The sequence below is a fragment of the Sturnira hondurensis genome, unplaced genomic scaffold (assembly GCF_014824575.4).
Source record: "Sturnira hondurensis isolate 20B ecotype Veracruz unplaced genomic scaffold, ASM1482457v3 Scaffold0001120, whole genome shotgun sequence".
NCBI classification, from domain to species: Eukaryota; Metazoa; Chordata; class Mammalia; order Chiroptera; family Phyllostomidae; genus Sturnira; species Sturnira hondurensis.
In genome coordinates, this window is record NW_028073751.1 from 3,299,223 (window position 1) to 3,319,159 (window position 19,937).

General features: G+C 35.1%; 1 protein-coding gene across 11 annotated transcripts in view; it reads left to right on the forward strand.

Annotated features, from left to right (window-relative positions):
- The window catches only part of ANKHD1 (ankyrin repeat and KH domain containing 1), a 119,683-nt gene that overhangs the window by 80,595 nt on the left and 19,151 nt on the right, over positions 1-19,937 (forward strand). For 10 of the 11 annotated variants that reach the window (XM_037061905.1, XM_037061948.1, XM_037061913.1 and 7 more), the window contains 12 exons: positions 3,334-3,479; positions 3,631-3,742; positions 4,138-4,283; positions 4,585-4,727; positions 5,162-5,375; positions 11,338-11,513; positions 11,719-11,881; positions 13,867-13,962; positions 14,625-14,741; positions 16,698-16,872; positions 17,657-18,113; positions 18,588-18,734. In XM_037061905.1, coding sequence (XP_036917800.1) covers positions 3,334-3,479; positions 3,631-3,742; positions 4,138-4,283; positions 4,585-4,727; positions 5,162-5,375; positions 11,338-11,513; positions 11,719-11,881; positions 13,867-13,962; positions 14,625-14,741; positions 16,698-16,872; positions 17,657-18,113; positions 18,588-18,734 — 2,092 coding nt within the window. Of the gene's footprint in view, positions 1-3,333; positions 3,480-3,630; positions 3,743-4,135; positions 4,284-4,584; positions 4,728-5,161; positions 5,376-11,337; positions 11,514-11,718; positions 11,882-13,866; positions 13,963-14,624; positions 14,742-16,697; positions 16,873-17,656; positions 18,114-18,587; positions 18,735-19,937 lie in introns of those variants that run through there. The other variant, XM_037061937.1, reaches the window with a different exon arrangement.

A 19,937-nucleotide genomic window follows, 5' to 3' on the forward strand; every position in this document is an offset into this window, starting at 1 on the left:
ATTAAGTCTAAATTAAATCTAGTTCTCATGCCTTGTATTTAATAAAGGAGAGAATACTGTACATCTTATAATTATACTTTAGAGAATATTCATTTGTAATAGCAATAAATTTACTCTTTAAATGTAGGAATTTTTTTGTTATTCTGTTCTCAAAATTTGTCATGATAATGAGTTGGTAATTACATAATTTATTAATGTCATGACTTGACTAGCTAACTTAGCCTTTTAGTATATAGTCTTATTTGTGTCATACTTGATTTAGTTGCAGACACAATATATGGAAATTCTTGATTGAGAGCACAGTTCCTCAAACCCTTTTCTTCTGAAAGTGTTGGGCTTTTAGAGTTCAGTGTAATCGTAAGTGACTCTCGGTTCAAGTGTCTAGAACTGAGGCCTGGAAATTTAAAGCAACTTAAAGAAATTCATAATAGCTTTGACCATTGAGCAATTCTAGAAACATCTAGCAAAAATTTTGCTATTACTATATAAAGAATTTTGGCTAAAAATCAACTACTATCAATTATTCACACTTACTGAGCACTTACCGTGCTCTAAACCCTGTCCAAATGCTTATATACATTGTCTCATGGGCTGTTTATAATAATCCTATGAAGCAAGTCCTTTTTCTACCTGTTTTTCTGTTAAAAAACTGAGACTGATGGAAATTAAGTTGCTAGTAAGTAACAAGAGTCAAAGTCAGTTCAGCCAGGTTTAAGAACCTTGGACGTAGTAAGCATGCATCTGATTCTACTTGAAGTTCTGAATATCTTAAAGATATTATTTTCTCCAACTTCTAAATTGTAATAAATAAAAAATTCTTATTTTTATATTAAGATTTGATGTGCATGTAAGGTTTAAAGTTTTGTGTCTTTAGCACATTAGTATGGCTGTTGGAACCTTAATAGGCTCTCTTACAACAAATTCTAGTTCAAAATATATTGCTTTAAATAATTCTGTGGTAGTCAATGTGATTTAAAAATAAAGGAGTAATTAGGAAATCCTTTTTAGAGGGCATTTACAATATAATAACCTCAAATAATTTTCTCTAATAGATATTAATATTTTATATCATTTTATTTATTTAGATAAAAGTACTAGTTATTATATAAGACAGATTATAATGAATGTATTAAAACTTTTTACAACAACATAGTTTATGTACATGTACTATCTGGGGTTTTTATATAATAAGGTTTATTATTATCTTCCGTATTACCTACAAAGTCTTAAATTTCGTAAAGAATTAAGTAGAATATTGCATTTAGTTCTTTTATCACCGCTGTTTAGAATGCTGCATGAGCTTAATTTGAATTATATGCTGACTTTTGGTAGGGATCTTAGTCATTTTCAGAGACATTTTGTTCAGATGTAGGAAACAATTTAGGACTTAGGAAAATGTCATAGTCCTGCTATAATTTTATCTTAATAAAACTTTTATTCCACATATTCCTTTAAATCTTTGCTATTTTTTAGTTTTATCTTTTTAACTTTTTGTATGCAATTAATTCTGTTAGAGTCATTTCTATTGAATGTTTCTGATTGTCACTATTACAAGGAGGAAAAACTATTTCTAAGAATATTGTAGAAAATGTACAATAATTGATATAATAACACATTTCTGGTAATAGATTTTTAAATGCAAGAAACTTTTTTTAAAAGTCAACTCTGTAAAGAAGTGTTTTATATCATCACATTTTAGCATAGCACTCTAGTCAGCTATTTAAAAATTTTAAATATCTGTTTTTCATATAACAAAGAAATAAACATGAATAAACAAAATTAATAATGAGTGAAAAATAGTTCTTCAGTAAGGCATATGTTAATAATTATGAGAACATTGAAAAATCTTATTATAAAGGTGCCGTAAATCAATCTTTAGTATCTTGTTTACTGAAGCTATTTTCCAAATATATCTACTATTTTGAGGAGGTATAACAAATAACCTGCTTTTAGTTCATTAAATGACAACAAATTTTAAAGCTTTTTTTCCATGTGCATGTTCTTATAGGTGAAAGAAATATATGTAATAATTTCTATTTTTAAATTTCTATAGTTAATTATGTATATTTATATGGTGACAAGCTACAGAAATCCATATTACAAAAATAATTATATGTATATATTGATGGGGGGAGGACAGCTGATATAGCAACATATCTGAACATCTTAAAGTTCGTTGTTATTTTTAAAAAGTAGTACATTAAACTGAGTCATTCATACTTGTGGATACCTTAGCAAGTAATTGGGTTCCAGTCCTATCGAAATTCTAGAGAGAAGACATTCTCTAACATTTGAAATGCTTAAATTTCCCTTGAAGACCTATGTGTTTCTGATTGATTTTTAGTCTGGGTAGTAGAAGTTTGTTTATTGCCATCACTGAAACTTTGTTGTCTTTTTTTCCTATATAATTAATAATCGTATGTTTTTTCTGAGTTTCTTCCTTCTTGAGTGACTAGCAATTTTTTATTTTCAATACAATGAATAATAGTACTGAAAGTCCCATAAAATATCTGATAATGGTACTTATTAAGTACTTAGTATTTGCCAAATACTATGTTAAATGCTTTTTATAAATTATCTCACAGACAACTCACAACATCTCTCTGAGATAGGTCCTGTTTCCCTCTCTTTGAGGCAAACTTCATCTCTAATGAAATGCAAGAAATATATGAAAACATAAAGATATAATTTCAACTAACAAAGTTTTCAAACGCCAGATATTGAAATTCCAAATAAAAGTTCCAATATTCATTTTTTAAATAGTTTGATTTTTCAGACACTGATTTATTGTAGCAAATTTTTAAAGCAAATACTGAATTTCTCTAAAAGTAGATGCTTTCTGCTACTTATGTGAGAAATATTCTAACGTGTTCTCTCGCCTCCCTTTTTTTGCATTGTTTTCAAGATATTTTTATCTAATTGCCTTTAACAAATTAAGATATAAAGTTCTTTAATTTTCTTAATTGCAAACTATTTTCTTTTCATTGATAATGTAAAAGGCTACCATTTGTTATATTGCACTCAATAACAGGCACTGTACCAAGTATTTTGCCTACATTATTCTAAGTAGTCTTTCTAACAGCTTTCTAAGGCATGTACTATTGTTATTATGCCAGTTTTAAACATAAGGAAAATTGATACTCCCCAAGAGGCTTAATTTCTTGCCCGAGAGTAGACAGTCAGTAGTGGGATTTGAACATAGGTCCATCTTAACTCCAAAGCTTGGTACTTAACTACTACATTATATTGCTGATACTGGATACTGGTTTTTTTTGTATATGAATGACTTCATTCTGTTTAGTAGAATTCAGGAATATGAATATTGTTTTTCAGCTGTGAGTAGCAGAGTGCCCACTGGTTCAAACACTTCCTCTCAGACCACAGAATGTCTTACATCTGAACCCTGTTCACAGTCTCCAAGCAATGTGGCTTCCCAGTCATTGCCCCCTGTGTATCCGTCAGTTGACATTGATGCACACGTGAGTGTTTTGGTTTATTTAAACTTATTTTACACATTTTGATTTACTTTGGAAAATTATCATTGTTTATTAATTACAAAAATATTATTTGCTCCTCAATTAATAACTGCATTATAAAAACAAAAGTCTAACTTATTTTTTCCCCTTCTAGACTGAGAGCAATCATGATACAGCACTAACACTAGCTTGTGCTGGTGGTCATGAAGAACTTGTATCTGTACTCATTGCACGAGATGCTAAAATCGAGCACAGAGACAAAAAAGGTAAAGAACATCAGTCAAAAATAAAGTCAATTGTAGTCACTGTCAATAAGTGGTTCCTAGATTATCTTAGTAAAAAGATGGGGAAGCATATTTTAATTCTGAATTTCAGATTTTTTTCATCCACAGAGCCAAATTATTCTCCAAAAATTAGACTGTAGATCATCAGTGAAGTACAAGTGTGTATAGTTTTCTTTGACTTAGCATTTCCCTTCTATCAGATGTTTATGTATTTTTGTAACTAACAAATTAGGGTTTAGAGCAGTTTTATGTTAAATGGTTATAAGCATCTACCCCAAAGACTTTTTTCTACTATAACAATAAAGAAATGAAAGCAATAGCTTAATAAGTAGAAACCAAACCACACATTTGTTTGAGATTTTTATTTTCTGGTTTAGGTTTTACACCACTGATCTTGGCAGCAACAGCAGGACATGTTGGAGTGGTTGAGATCCTTTTGGATAAAGGTGGAGATATAGAAGCACAATCTGAACGAACTAAAGATACTCCACTCTCATTGGCATGTTCTGGTGGACGTCAAGAGGTATGTTCCTGTTAATTTTCATTTTGTAAATATTTTGCTCATATTTTAAATATGCATGTAATAAATGAATCACAGTTCTGACATACAGGAAATGCAAATTCATTACTCAACAGTTGACAAATAGAAAGAGTAACATCTTATATTTTCAGTACAGTTGGGATTTCAAAGCTCCGTATTCCTTGATGTGAAACTGAATCCATTTCTCTAATGCTGATATTTGAATACATAAAGCCTAATTAATTGTATTGTAATTGAACCCTTGGTATAAACTGGACTTCTCTGTTCATATTTTACTTTCTAGGTGGTAGACTTGCTGCTGGCTCGAGGTGCAAATAAGGAACATAGGAATGTGTCTGATTATACACCACTGAGTCTAGCTGCATCTGGAGGATATGTTAATATCATTAAGATTCTGCTTAATGCAGGGGCAGAAATTAATTCCAGGTATCTATCAGTTGTTTGTTTTCTTCCTAATGATCAATAACTTACTACTTGGAATTAGTATCTTTCCCTAAATATTTGGACAGATATCATTTTTAATTAAGATAGTACTAAAATTGCAAGGGCCAACAATTATTTCTGTAATGTGCTTTAAAAAAATCACATATTAGTTCAGCTAAGGTGGCTGTTTTTAAAGAGATCTCCTTCAGAAAGTACTTTGTTATCTGTAGTTGGAAATTTATAACCTCTAAATAGGAATTATGTTTTAAATTGTGAAACTTTCCTAGTTCTAATTATTAATCTAAACAAATCACTCATTGGTTTCTTTTTACTGAAACATTATCATCTTTTGTACTTTTCTCTATACTGTTCTCTATACTTTTTAAAAAACAACAGGTAATATTTTAATCTTCTAATATGCACATTTCTTCTCTTAGGACTGGGAGTAAACTAGGTATTTCTCCCCTGATGTTGGCTGCAATGAATGGACATGTTCCTGCAGTGAAATTGCTGCTCGATATGGGTTCAGACATTAATGCCCAAATAGAAACCAATCGGAACACAGCTCTTACCTTGGCCTGTTTCCAAGGCCGAGCAGAAGTAGTAAGTTTGCTTCTGGACCGAAAAGCCAATGTTGAACATAGAGCAAAGGTAAGCATTTTATAACTTGTCACCTACTTCAGATATATTTCTAGTAGAAGGAGAATGGCATTTCAACTAAAATTCAGTGTGCTATTTTAAATTGTCACGAGTTAAACCTGATGTCCCAATGCAGGATTGGGAAATTGTGCTGTAGAGTGGTTAGTGACACACTATCACCACTCATGGCTTTTATTAAGTGCAGTGAAGAAAATAGAATCTCTTCTGGCCAAAATGGAGGCGTAGGTAAATACACTTTGCCTCCTCACACAACCAAAAGGACAACAACAAATTTAAAAACAAAAAAAATAACCAGACCAGAACTGCCAGAAAATCAAACTGTATGGAAGTCCAACAACCAAGGGGTTAAAGAACAGACATTCCTTCAGACAGGTAGGAGGGGCAAAGACAGGAAGCTGGGACAGAGAGGAACACATAGCAAGGCAGTGGCTGGAGGACTGCACAGGCGAAGTGGTGGTTGGCTGGTCAGGGCAGGCAAGGCAGTGTTTGGTGGACCAGGCCGTCCCACATTTACATGTGGATAAACCAGGAGGAACAACTGGGGAGTAAAACAGACCATACAACCCAGGGTTCCAGGGTAGGGAAATAAAGCCTCAAAACCTCCAGGCATAAAAACCTGTAGGATTTGCAGCGTCAGGAGAAACTCCCTGCCTCACGAGAGAGTTTGTTGCCCACAAAGTCCTAGAATGTTCACAGACCCGCCCACCTGGGAATCAGCACCAGAAGGGCCCAGTTTGCTTGTGGGTAGCAGGGGAAGTAACTGAAAACTGGCGGAGAGCCCAGCAAGTGGCATTCTTCCCTCTGACCCATCTCCTACATATAGCCGCACAGTGCTAAAACAAAGAAATATGGCCCAAATGAAAGAACAGATCAAAACTGGAGAAAAACAACTAAGTGATGAAGAGATAGCCAACATATCAGATGCAGAGTTCAAAACACTGGTAATCAGGATGCTCACAGGAATGGATGAATATGGTCACAAAATAGAGGAAAAAGTGAAGGCTGTGAAAAGTGAAATAAAGGGGAGTGCACAGGGAATTAACAGGGAAGGGAAGGAAACTGGGACTCAAATCAATAATTTGGAGCAAAAGGAAGCATTAAACATTTAAGCGGAACAGAATAAAGAAACAAGAATTCAGAAGAATGAGGAGAGGCTTAGGGCCCCCCCTGTACAAAAACGTTCCAACATCCAAATCATAGGGGCACCAGAAGAAGAAGCGGAAGAGCAAGAAATGGAAAACTTATTTGAAAAGATAATGGGAGGAGAACTTCCTCAATCTGGCAAAGGAAATAGACTTCCAGGAACTTCAGGAATCTCAGAGAGTCCCAAAGAAGTTGGACCCAAGAGAGTACACTCCAAGGCAAATGATAATTACATTAGCCAAGGTTAAAATGAAGGAGTTAAAAGCAGCAAGAGAAAAGGAGACAGTTACCTACAAAGGAGTTCCCATAAGGCTATCAGCTGATTTCTCAAAAGAAATCTTGCAGGTAACAAGGGGCTGGAAAGAAGGATTCAAAGTCATGAAAGGCAAGGACCTATATCCAAGAATACTCAATCCAGCAAAGCTATCATTTAAAATGGAAGGGCAGATAAAGTGCTTCTCAGTAAGGTCCAGTTCATCATCACCAAACCATTATTATATGAAATATTAAACAGACTTATCTAAGAAAAAGATGATGATCAAAACTATGAACAGTAAATGACAAACTCACAACTATCAACAGCTGAATCTAAATACAAAAATAAGAACAAACTAAGCAAACAGCTAGAACAGGAACAGAATCACAGAAATGGAGATAATATGGAGGGTTATCAGTGGGGAGAGGGGAAGTACAGGGAATAAGAAGCATAAATGGTAGATACAAAATAAACGGGGGGGTTAAGAATCATATAGGAAATGGAGAAGCCAAAGAACGTGCATGTATCACCCGTGGACATGAACTAAGTGGGGGAAATGCTGGTAGACAAGGGGTGCAGGGCGGCAGTGGGGAATAAAGGGAGGGAAAAATGGGACAACTGTAATAGCATAATTAATATGTTTTTTTAAAATGAAAACAATATCATTATCATCATGACCCTTAAAAAAAAAGTAGAATCAGTTCTTTTTCCAAGTTCAGGCCAGACTGGCTCTCTTAATCCTCCAGTTTGCAACTTTTTAAAAAAGATTTTATTTATTTGTTTTTAGAGAGAGGAAAGGAGGGAGAAAGAGAGGGAGAGAAACATCAATGTGCAGTTGCCTCTTGCCCGCCCCCTTCTGGGGACCTGACTTACAACCCAGGCATGTGTCCTAGACCAGGAATGGAACTGGTCACCCCATGGTTTGCAGCCCAGCACTCAATCCACTGAACCATATCAGCCAGGCTGCAACTTTTGAATGTAGCAAGATTAATTTATAGTAAGGTATTTTGGAGTAGTAAGGTTATTTTGTGGAGTCCGTTAATGTAGGTTTTTAAAGAACTCCTTTAATGAGGCATGTGCTTACTATTGGTTAAAAACCCAATCAAAAAATTAGTACATACATTATAAATTTAAGACAGCTAAAGTCTAGTCTGGCTATGAGAGATTCTGATAATTCCTTGACTATTTAGAATTCAGAAGGTAAAAGTATGCCAGTGTTTTTATTCTTATTTATTTATTTATTGCTTGGGATTGTTTGGTACTTAGATCCCTAGAAAAACATAGCTTATGTAGAATTCTTAATAATTAGACAACGGCCAATTTGATAGTCATTTCTTTTTAAAAAAAATATTTTATTGATTATGCCATTACAGTTGTCCTATTCCCCCTCTTCATTCCACTCCACCCTGCACACCCCCTCCCCTACCATTTCCTCCCTCTTTACTTTATGTCCACGTGTCTCAAGTTCTTTAGATTCTATATTTCCTATACTATTCTTGCCCTCACCCTATCTCTTTTCTACCTACTGTCTGTGCTACTTATTCTCTGTACCTTCTTGCCCCTTCTCCTCCTCCCACTCCCCTGTTGCTAACCCTCCATGTGATCTTCATTTCTATGGTTCCACTCCTGATCTGGCTGTCCTCTTAGTTTGCTTTTGTTTTAGGTGTGGTTGTTAATAACTGTGAGTTTGTCCTTTCACTGTTCATATTTTTTATCTTCTTTTTCTTAGATAAGTCCCTTTAACATTTCATATAATAAGGGCTTGGTGATGATGAACTCCTTGAATTTGACCTTATCTGAGAAGCACTTTATCTGTCCTTCCATTCTAAGTGAGACCTCTGCTGGATAGAGCAATCTTGGTTGTAAGTCTTTGGATTTCATGACTTGGAATACTTCTCTCCAGTCCCTTCTTGCCTGTAAGGTCTCTTTGGAGAAATCAGCTGGCAGGCTGATGGGAACTCCTTTGTAGATGACTGTCCCCTTACGTCTTGCTGCTTCTAGGATTCTTTCCTTGATTTTAATCTTGGCTAATGTAATTAGGACGTGCCTTGGTGTGTTCCTTCTTGGGTCTAACTTCTTTGGGACTCTCTGAGCTTCCTGGACTTCCTGAAGTCTATTTCCTTTGCCAGATTGGGGAAGTTCTCCTTTATTATTTGTTCAGATAAGTTTTCCACTTGTTGCTATACCTCTTCCCCTTCTGGTACCCCTATAATTCGGATGTTGGAACGTTTAAAAGATGTCCTGGAGGTTCCTAAGCCTCTCCTCATTTTTTTTTTTAATTCTTGTTTCTTTATATTTTTCTGTTTGGTCATTTTTTTTCCTTCTGGTCCACTCCCTTGATTTGAGTCTCAGTTTCCTTTCCATCACTATTGGTTTCCTGTGCATTTTCCTTTATTTCATTTAGTTTAGCCTTCATTTGTTCCTCTAATTTGTGACTAAAATCAGCCAGTTCTGTGAGCATCCTGATCTCCAGTGTTTTGGACTGTGCATCTGATAGGTTGGCTATTTCTTGGTCACTTAGAGTTATTGGCTCTGGGGTTTTGAGTTCTTCTTGAGCCATAATGTTTTGGTCTTTTTGTCCCTGTTATGTATGAGGGGCAGAGCCCTAGGGCGGGGCAACTCAGTTGCTGGGCTGTGATGCTATATGTGGGGGCGGGGTCAAAGAGGGGCAATGGCGGTCCCCTCTCTTGCTTCCCGCTGCTGGGGCCTGCATGGTCTGTCTCACTGATCGCTCCTTCACCTGGTTTATCTATGTGAATGAATGGTCATCGAATGTATGACCATGGTTAGCCTGCTGCCTTGCACCCTCATTGGGTCTGCCTGTTGCTACCCCACATTTGGGATCCGCCAACGGCTGCCTGCACGCCTGGGTTGGTCAGGCAGATCTTTCCTGCCCGACCCTGCTCCGCTGCTGGCTCCACCCCTCTTACCGGTCTGGCTGAAAGGTTCATCGTTGTCAGACTTCAGTATAGTTCAATTTTCTCTGTTTTGGTTGCGTTTTTGTTACTTAAACTTTGTTGTCTTTAAACTTGGTTGTGCGAGGAAGCAGTGTTTCCACCTATATCTCCATCTTGGCCAGAAGTCTGATAGTCATTTCTAATTGAGAGGGTTTGAATGAAAATTTCATATTTTCTCCCTGAACTTCATTAGTTATATTTCTTAAAATTTAATAAAGAAGTGTAGTTTTTCCTCAGACTTCTCTTTGCACAAAGAAATGAGATACCCTAGACTCCCGGGAAGTCCCGGAAGCTCAGAGAGTCCCAAAGAAATTGGACCCAAGGAGGAACACACCAAGGCACATCGTAATTACATTAACTGAGATTAAAGTGAAGGAGAGAATTCTAGAAACAGCAAGAGATAAGGGGAAAGTCACCTACAAAGGAGTTCCCATCATACTGTCAACTGATTTTCCAAAAGAGACCTTACAGGCAAGAAGGGGCTAGAAAGAAGTATTCCAGGTCATGAAAGGCAAGGTCCTACATCCAAGATTGCTCTATCCAGCAAAGCTGTCATTTAGAATGGAAGGTCAGATAAAGTGCTTCTTAGATAAGGCCAAGTTCAAGGAGTTCATCATCACCAAGCTCTTATTATATGAAATGTTAAAGGGACTTATCTAAGAAAAAGAAGATAAAAAATATGAACAATATGAACAGTAAAAAGGCAGCAAACTCACAATTATTAACAACCATATCTAAAGCAAAAACAAACAACTAGAACAGGAGCAGAGCCACAGAAATGGAGATCACATGGAGGGTTAGCAACAGGGGAGTGAAAGGAGAGAGGGAGGAAAGGTACAGAGAGTAAGTAGCATAGACAGTAGGGATATGGACATGAACTAAAGGGGGGAATGTGGGTGGGAGGGGGTGTGCAGGGTGGAAGGGAATGAAGGGAGAAATGGGACAGCTGTAATAGAATAATTAATAAAATATATTTTAAAAATAAAATAAAAAGAAATGAGCTTTCCCTGCTATCTAGTTTATCTTTTCATATTATAGATATTCAGTGTGATCCATTTGATTTTAGAAGTCCTAGAGAAATCATATTATTTTGAAAGTGATACCAGTAGGAAATGTCTTTTGTCAAAAATGTTGGAGACTAATGAACAAAAGATAGTAAAAGATTATGAAGTGGTATTTTAATCTGTTTTACCTAAATTTGAATACGATTGAAAGAATTTACCCTGAGTTATTTAGCAGACTGCATTCTCAATAAAGTATTTTCTAAAAAAGTTTTCCCATTGAACATTGTGCCTTATTTAAGTTTCTTTTTATTCATTTTTAATATCTTTATTTTTTAAAGAAGTTATGGTCTCATGTGTAAATTTATAACAATACACAAGTTACAGTTTTTTTAATTTAGCATGTGTTAGTATGAGTTAATTCATTCTGGTTTGTCTAACTAAATCTAATGATTTCCACTTGCTTTTTAGTGAAATTGTCTGAGTATTGCTTAAGTGTTGTATGAGAGAAAACCACAAATGGAAAACCCAAGTCAATTGTTTTAGTCTTTTAAAGAGTTATATTAACTTATTTGAATAATTTTTGGTTTAAACAGACTGGTCTTACTCCTTTGATGGAAGCTGCTTCTGGAGGATATGCAGAGGTTGGAAGAGTTCTCCTTGATAAAGGAGCAGATGTCAATGCGCCCCCTGTGCCTTCCTCAAGAGACACTGCTTTAACAATAGCAGCAGACAAAGGTCACTATAAATTTTGTGAGCTCCTGATTAGTAGGTGGGTGAATTTTATATTTATGTTTAGATCTTTCTACTATTTCTTTCACAGAGCCATTAAAGTTAATAAAATCGTTCTACTTTACTGACATTTTAAAGAGCAGATTATTTGCATGATATTTTGCAAAAAATAAAAGACAAAGAAAAACAGAAGTGTGCCTCTTCTCATAGGAAATGAACTATATTAAGATGTTTTGGTTTTATAGGGGAGCCCATATTGATGTCCATAACAAGAAGGGAAACACACCCCTTTGGTTGGCATCCAATGGTGGTCATTTTGATGTGGTGCAGTTGCTAGTGCAAGCAGGTGCTGATGTGGATGCAGCCGATAACCGGAAAATCACGCCTCTTATGTCAGCATTTCGCAAGGTAATTTGATGTGGGTGGGGGGGGATAAAATTTAATAATTTTAAATCAATTCTAAGTTAAAACCAAATGGGAAAGATCAGTTGACTTCAGATAATTGACTATATATTTATACACCAGTCACTACTATAGATTCACTGTATTTGTGGCCAAATCTAACAGCTGTATGGTAGTTCACTACAGGCAACTTTATTATTAGATCACTTTGTGTCTACACTAGTTTTATTATGCTGTTGTGGATAAAACATGAGATTTAAGGGTAAATATTATTTGCAGATGGATGTCTTCTCTACCAGAGGAGGAACAAAAATAAGTGCACTCTTTCATAAAAATTTATTACACCTCATACACACACACACACACACGGAGGTATATATTTATATATATATATATATACACACACACACACACATATATGTATATGAAGGTTCACTTGTCTGCTGTATTTTCAGAAGCCTTCTCATTGCAATTATGATAAACTATAAACTACTTAACATGGCTTACAAAGCCTTGCAAGGTACACTCATGCCAATCTCCCCGGACCAGTCATTTATGCTACTGTTCCCCTTCACTCTACTTCAACAACTGACCTAGAATGCACTAAATTTTAAACTGCCTCAGGGCTTTTTCTTACTGATTTTCTTTTCCTGAAATGTTTTTCCCTTGTTTATCACCTTGCTCACTTCTACTCACCCTTTAGCTCCCATTTTAAATGTCACTTTTCTCCCTGGCTGGTGTAGCTCAGTGGATTGAGCACAGGCCTGAGAACCAAAGGGTTGCTGGTTCAATTCCCAGTCAGGGCACATGCCTGGGTAGCAGGTCCCCAGTAGGGGACACATGATAGGCAACTACGCATTGATGTTTTTCTCCCAGTCTTTCTCCTTCCCTTCCCCTCTCTCTATAAATAAATAAACAAAGTATTTTGTTTAAAAATGTCACTTTTCAGTGAGTCCTTCTCTAACACCCATATAAAAAAGGTCTTTCTTCTCTTTTATAGTGCACTGTTATTTTTCTTAGCCCAATTTGTAATTATACATTCAAAAACATGTTTACTTTTTTAATGCCTATCTCCTCAACTAGGCTGGAAGATCCATGAAGACCAAGATCCATGACTTTTTCACCAATGTTTATACCCAGTTGGTTAGTGCAGTGCCTAACTCATAATAGCTGGTAACTAAATAGCTACTGAATGAGAGCAGTGTAAGTTATGTGTCTTAGGAAAAAATCTTAAATATTTTCTAGACTTAATTCTTTTTTTCAATTTTTTTCTTTCCTTTTGAGCTGTAATTTACATACAGTGAAATGCACAAATATAAGATCTATAGTTTAATGAGTTTTGATAAATACACATGCTCATATAACCCACACCCCATAAAGATATAAAATACTTCCATAATTCTAGAAAATTTCATCATGCTTTTTCTCAGTTAATTTTCTGCCCGGGAGGCAATGACTTTTCTGTTTTTGTTTTTGTTACCATTAGACTAATTCTAGAGTATGTTTTAGAACCTTAATAGAAGGGGAAACTAGGCAAGTTGGGTTGTGTCGTGATAGATGTACTAGGAATTGAGTACACATTATTCAGCCTCTGATCATGACATTTAAAGTGTTTTACAGGGTTTCAAGTCATAAGACTCAGATAAATGTGACAATCTACCTTGTTTAGTAAAGTGAGAACAAAATAATGCTTTGGGATCTAGAATGTCCTCATTTTTTTAGGACTACTTTACCAAACCTTTTCTACTTGCAGTGGGAAATGGGCATATTAAATTCAGGAGAAATGTTTTTTGGTCAATACCATACATTCCTGAGCATATTGTACTTTTTCTATTTATAAACTCAAAACTGTTCTTATTTCTATAATTTCAATTTGTAATCTAGTGAACTATCTAGAAGTATTACTATACCTTTTACTCTTTAAGTTTTTAAGCATATGGGCAAAATTTCAAATGATTTTTTTGTGTATTTTTTGTTGTACTCTTTTATAGGGTCATGTAAAAGTTGTTCAGTATTTGGTGAAGGAAGTCAATCAGTTCCCTTCTGATATAGAGTGCATGAGGTACATCGCGACGATTACAGATAAGGTACGTTTAATATGTTATTACGCACATTTTGGGGTTTTGTGGAGTTTATATTTCAAATGTGCAGTTACTAACCTGTTCATCTGTGAGACTGATCACCCGGGCTTTTCCATGCTTTATTTTCTCCATTTGTAAATAGGGAATGGATATAATACTTTTAATAAATTATTCCCTTTCTTTTCTGAACCATAATTACAGTAACAGCTAATGCTTATTGTTAGCCTTGATTTAGAAAGTTTTCTAAGAACATATAAAATTTTTATAAAATGGTTCCTTACTTTAATAAAAGATTGTTTCAGCCCTGGCTGGCGTAGCTCAGTGGATTGAGCGTGGGCTTGCGAACCAAAGGATCGCGGTTCGATTCCCATTTGGGGCACATGCCGAGGCTGTAGGCCAGTTCCCAGCAGGGGACACATGAGAGGCAACCATACATTAATATTTCTCTCCCTCTCTCCTTCCCTTCCCCTCTAAAGATAAATAAATTTTAAACATTTTTAAAAAAGGTTGTTTCATAATTAGACTCAAAGGATGGCTTGATTTGTTTTGGTGATTTTTTAATTATTTGAGCTTTAAGCTCTGGATTTTGGTATGCTAATCAACTCATTATATTTGGCCATTTTATGTTATGTGTTTCTATATTGACATAATTCCATTTTTCACTATAGGAATTGTTGAAAAAATGTCACCAATGTGTTGAGACAATTGTAAAGGCTAAAGATCAGCAGGCTGCAGAAGCAAACAAGAATGCAAGTATTCTTTTAAAAGAACTTGATCTGGAAAAGGTGAGTGAGAAAAATAATTTTACTTATTAGAAATTGTTGAGCCCTGGCTGGTGTGGCCCAGTGGATTAAGTGCTGGCCTGTGAACGAAAGGGTTGCCGGTTCGACTCCAAGTCTAGGGTACTTGCCTGGGTTGCAGGCCGGGTCCCCAGTGGTGGGTGCTCAAGAGGCAACCACGCACTGATGTCTCTCTCCCTCTCCCTCTCCCTCTCCCTCTCCTTCCCTTCTCCTCTCTAAAAATAAATAAATAAAATCCTTTTATTAAATTGTTGAAACTCTAGGATAAATTTGCCACTTATATGACCAATAATCTTAACAAAATATCTTAACAAAGGAAATGATTAATAAATTGTCAAACCACAATGATTTTTTATTTGAACTTATTCATAAAAAATTTTTGAGCCATAAGAGTGAGGGGCTAGTTTTCAAGCAGATCACAATTTACCAAATGACATTACTGCCTAAGTGGTTTTAACATTAGTCTGAGAAGAAATTTAGTAAAAGTGCAAAACTATTTATTGAAGATCTGGGCTATAAGTGGTTTATTAGATCCTCAATTAAACACTAAGTGTCAAGTATCCTAGGAGGTGTGGTAAAATGGAAAAAGTTAAGTAAACAAGACCACTGTTCTGAGACTCAGTTGGCTTACCAGGAAAATGAGCATGTTGTTATTGAATCCAGAATTTATAGTGAAAGAACAAACTCCATGATTGGTCATTCTACGAATGCAAGAGATGATATTTTATTGAGTAAAGGAAGAAAAAAGATGTGATCACTTTGAGAAATGGTAAAATTTTGGCAGCAATTTTTAATTAAAAAAATACAAAACAAAACTTAGCTAAGAACAGAAGAAAAGATTGCTTACAAGTCAGAGAAAAAGAGAACTTGCTTAGAATAAAAAATGATCATACATATGGGCAATCTATAGAAAAAGAAATACAGATGTTCAGTAAAGAGATGGAGAATGCCTAACATCATAAATAAAGAAATACACAATAAAAGAGTGATTTAAATTTTTTTGTCCAGACTATCAAAGCTTAAAGTTTAAAGGTCTGGTAATAGCTATTGATGGGAAAGAATATGGAGAAGTTAACACTCTAGTATGATTTTTTTAATGTATGGTATAAATTAGTATAACTATTAACAGAGATGTTTTGACAGATGAATCAGTTAAAAAGGTGAATATCCTTACTCCAGCCATTCCACTCACAGAAATTTTACCTAAGATAGACAGACTGATGCTCAAAGATAGGAATGTGTGTAAGGTCATTAATTGTTGCATTGCTTGTAATAGGGGGGAAAGTGTAAACTTTCAAAGTCTTATTAATTAGAGAATTGAAAAAATTTTAGTTCCTCCATGATAAACTTGATTACAGTTAAAATCAGAAGGGAAAAACTATCTTCATTTTTAAATAAAGTTTGAAGTTAGATGACAGCTACGATCCCATCCAAATATATAATTTTTATTTTTGTGTAACTGCCCAAGTACATGGTCAGCAGTTCTCTAAACAGCCAATTGAACTTAGGCCAGCAGAGTAATGAAATGATTTTTGATTGAATATACAGTGTCTTCTTTCAGTACTCAGGCCCTTTCTCATTAACATAGGGGATTGGCAATTTTTTTAAAATAAATTTTCAATAGTAAATGTTTTAGGCTTTGCAGGCCATATGGTCTGGCTGTGGATAACTGAAACTGCAAAAAACCGAATTGGGTAAAGGACTGGTATATACTTGATTCAAGTGTATACTTTCCAGGTGTATGTATGGTTTGCAAATTCCACCACCCCCCCCTTTTATGGATCGTCTTTCTACTTTCTTAATGGTTCTTTTGGAGCACAAAAACTTATTTCTCATGTCTGGTTTATTTATTTTTTATTTTGTTGTTTTTATAAATATGTAATTTGATTCTTTATCTTAAATTATTGCTTCGTTGGTAATATACATCGACTTTATTCACAGTCAAGAGAGGAGAGTAGAAAGCAGGCTCTTGCTGCTAAAAGAGAGAAAAGAAAGGAAAAGAGAAAAAAGAAAAAAGAAGAGCAGAAAAGGAAGCAGGAAGAAGATGAAGAAAACAAACCCAAGGAGAATTCAGAACTACCAGAAGATGAAGATGAAGAGGAGAATGATGAAGATGGTGAGAAATGACCCATTGAATTAATGATAAAATTCTCCAGTGTTTATCAACTTTATTTTGAGTGGTTTTTTCTCTGATTAATTCTAGTTAAATATTCAGTTACTCTAATCTGAAATGGACAGTTGACTCTTATAGTAATAGTAAATATTTGTAAATACATTGTGAAGTGATACAGAGAAACAAGAAGGGGAAGACAAACATAATTGGAGGAAGTTCAGTTGTATCGTAGTTTAAGTCACCGTGTAAAACATTGTGTATATCCTAAAAGCAAAATAATGAGAGACTCAGCTAGGTTCTTCTCTACGTGCTCCTCCCGCATTGGAAAGTGGTTGAGGTTCAGTTCCTCAATAAATTTTTAGCTAAGGTTAAGGCTCAAGTCTCTGCAATGCTGGAGTTTATTAATCTGAAAGAGTTGTTTATTGTACAGTCTGACAGTGCTTGTGATAGGCAAATAATCTTGTTTTATTTTGGTTATAATTCTAAAATCCTATTGGAAAAGTTTTCTAAATTCAAACTGTATTGTGATTTGTGGTTAGTTCTTGAGACTAGCATTTCAGATCTTAAGAATGTTAATGGTATTAATGTTTTATACCAATTTAGACATCAAAATGTGATATAATGTATTTGTTCTAACAACAGTAAAGATTTCTTTATTTAGTAGTAAATAGTGGTGAAAGGAAAATAGGATGTAAGGTACTGAATTATTATGAAGTATTACATATATCTATAATTTGTTTTGAGATATGTAGCTTTTGGTGATTTTTATCCTTTTTGATAATTTTAGTGGAGCAAGAAGTTCCCATCGAGCCTCCTAGTGCAACCACCACCACCACAATCGGAATCTCCGCCACATCTGTGACGTTCACAAATGCGTTTGGGAAAAAAAGGGCCAATGTGGTGACAACCCCCAGCACCAACCGGAAAAATAAGAAGAACAAAACAAAAGAGACCCCTCCCACAGCACCTTTAATATTACCAGAACAAAATATATCCTTAGCACAGCAAAAGGCAGATAAAAATAAAATAAATGGAGAACCCAGAGGTGGTGGCACAGGTGGGAATAGTGACTCAGATAACTTGGACAGCGCAGACTGCAACAGCGAGGGTAGCAGCGGCGGTAAAAGCCAAGAGTTAAACTTCACTGTGGATGTGAGTTCCTCTGGTGATCGGAGACACCCTCCGCTGCTGCTCCATTCCCAGGAAGAAAAAGCGAGTACTGCCACTTCTAAAACTCAAACACGGTAAAACTTTCTGATTTGTTAACTCGACATCCACCTGTCCTTTTTTGTTCCTGGCACAATGATTTGAAGTTTATTCTTCAAGCACAAGTTGTATTAAACAGTTTAAGTCCACCTCATTATCTGTCTTCTGTATTCAAAAGTGAAATTTATCAATCTCCTAACGTGTTATTTATGAAATGAAATTATTAAAAAATTTTATGTTTCCATTTTGAAGTTGAAAATATTAGCATACCTTGACTTTCACTATGTTATTTTTATTGATTATAGTACAACTTTTGGCTTCTGAAATCATTTTTATACTAAAATAGATGTTGGACTCTTTGTGCTGTTTCTTTTTTTCTGAATTATTGGTAATTTGATGTGCCAAATTTTAATTCAAATATTTCAGCATAACTCTGTTCATAAAGTAACAGTTTCTTGAGTTTCTAACTTAAAATGTTTATTTTATTGGACTTGATACTTCTGTCTTCTCAGACTTGAAGGTGAAGTGAATCCTAATTCCTTATCAGCAAGCTACAAGCCAGTGTCATTGCCGATAAGCTCTCCAAATATAAAGCTGAATCTGACGAGCCCTAAAAGGGGGCAAAAAAGAGAAGAAGGGTGGAAAGAAGTCGTACGAAGGTAATTAGAGTTAGTCTTATCTTTTTTAACTTTCATAGACCATACAGATTCTCCTCTGCAAGATGGTTACCCAATTAATTAATGAATAATTTGAATGTGGTTATTATTTTAAACTACAGTGTCATACTAAGTCCAGGACAGGCTAAAGCAAAATTAGAAGCAATGTATAAATTTTGCATGCCTATTTTATATGAAACAAGTGTTGGCTTTAGAATAACAAAATATAGTTTATTAGAACATAAGATTTTTATAAAAAATAAAGAATTAAATAGCCCTGGCTGGCGTAGTTCAGTGGATTGAGCATGGGCCTGCGAACCAGACAGTTGCGGTTCAATTCCCAGTCAGGGCACATGCCTGGGTTGCAGGCCAGTTCCCAGCAGGGGACTCACAAGAGGCAACCATATATTGATACTTATCTCCTTCTCTCCTTCCCTTCCCCTCTAAAGATATTTAAATAAGTAAAATCTTAAAATAAAAAAAAAAATTTAAAAAATAATAAAATAAAAATAAATAAAAAATAAGATTTACAGAAGTTTACAAATCATATAAAATGGTTACAAGCTTCTTCTTAAGAAGAAGAACCTGACAGCAGAGTCACAATGTTGTTAGCGAGGGCTGTGATGTTTGTTTAATGGGTTCCATTTTGGTTCAGACAATCAAGGTTATCTACTTATAGTGTTTAAATTAAGTTAGACTGGGCTAGAGAGCATATTCTGAAAAATTAGCTGCTTTTAATGCAAGTAGATCACCATAAAATGGGGAAAAAGGAGCCTGTAAAATTAAAACCACCTTCCTCTTCAAAAAAAAAAGAAAGAAAGAAAAAAAGAAAAACACCCATACCTCTGCAGCTAACCCTGACAACTACCTTCATTCACACCGCCTTACACTTAAGCCGTGATGGGGGAGTGAATAAAAGCAGAGAGACTCCACTGCTTTTAAATGATACACTCAATCCAGATGGTACTTCTAGCCTCTGCTCACACTTTACAACTGGGAATCAAAAGAAGACATAGATTTGCCAATGTGCATTTAATCACCAAAGGAATGAGATATCTGATCTTTTATTCTGTAATGTTTCCAAGACTTTGTGTCCATATATATAAAGAAGAAAGGAAGAAGTCTTAACAGGATAGGAGACATGATACACATTTGATGATCAGATTAATTTAAGTATTATTTGTGGCATATAGCCTACTCCATGCT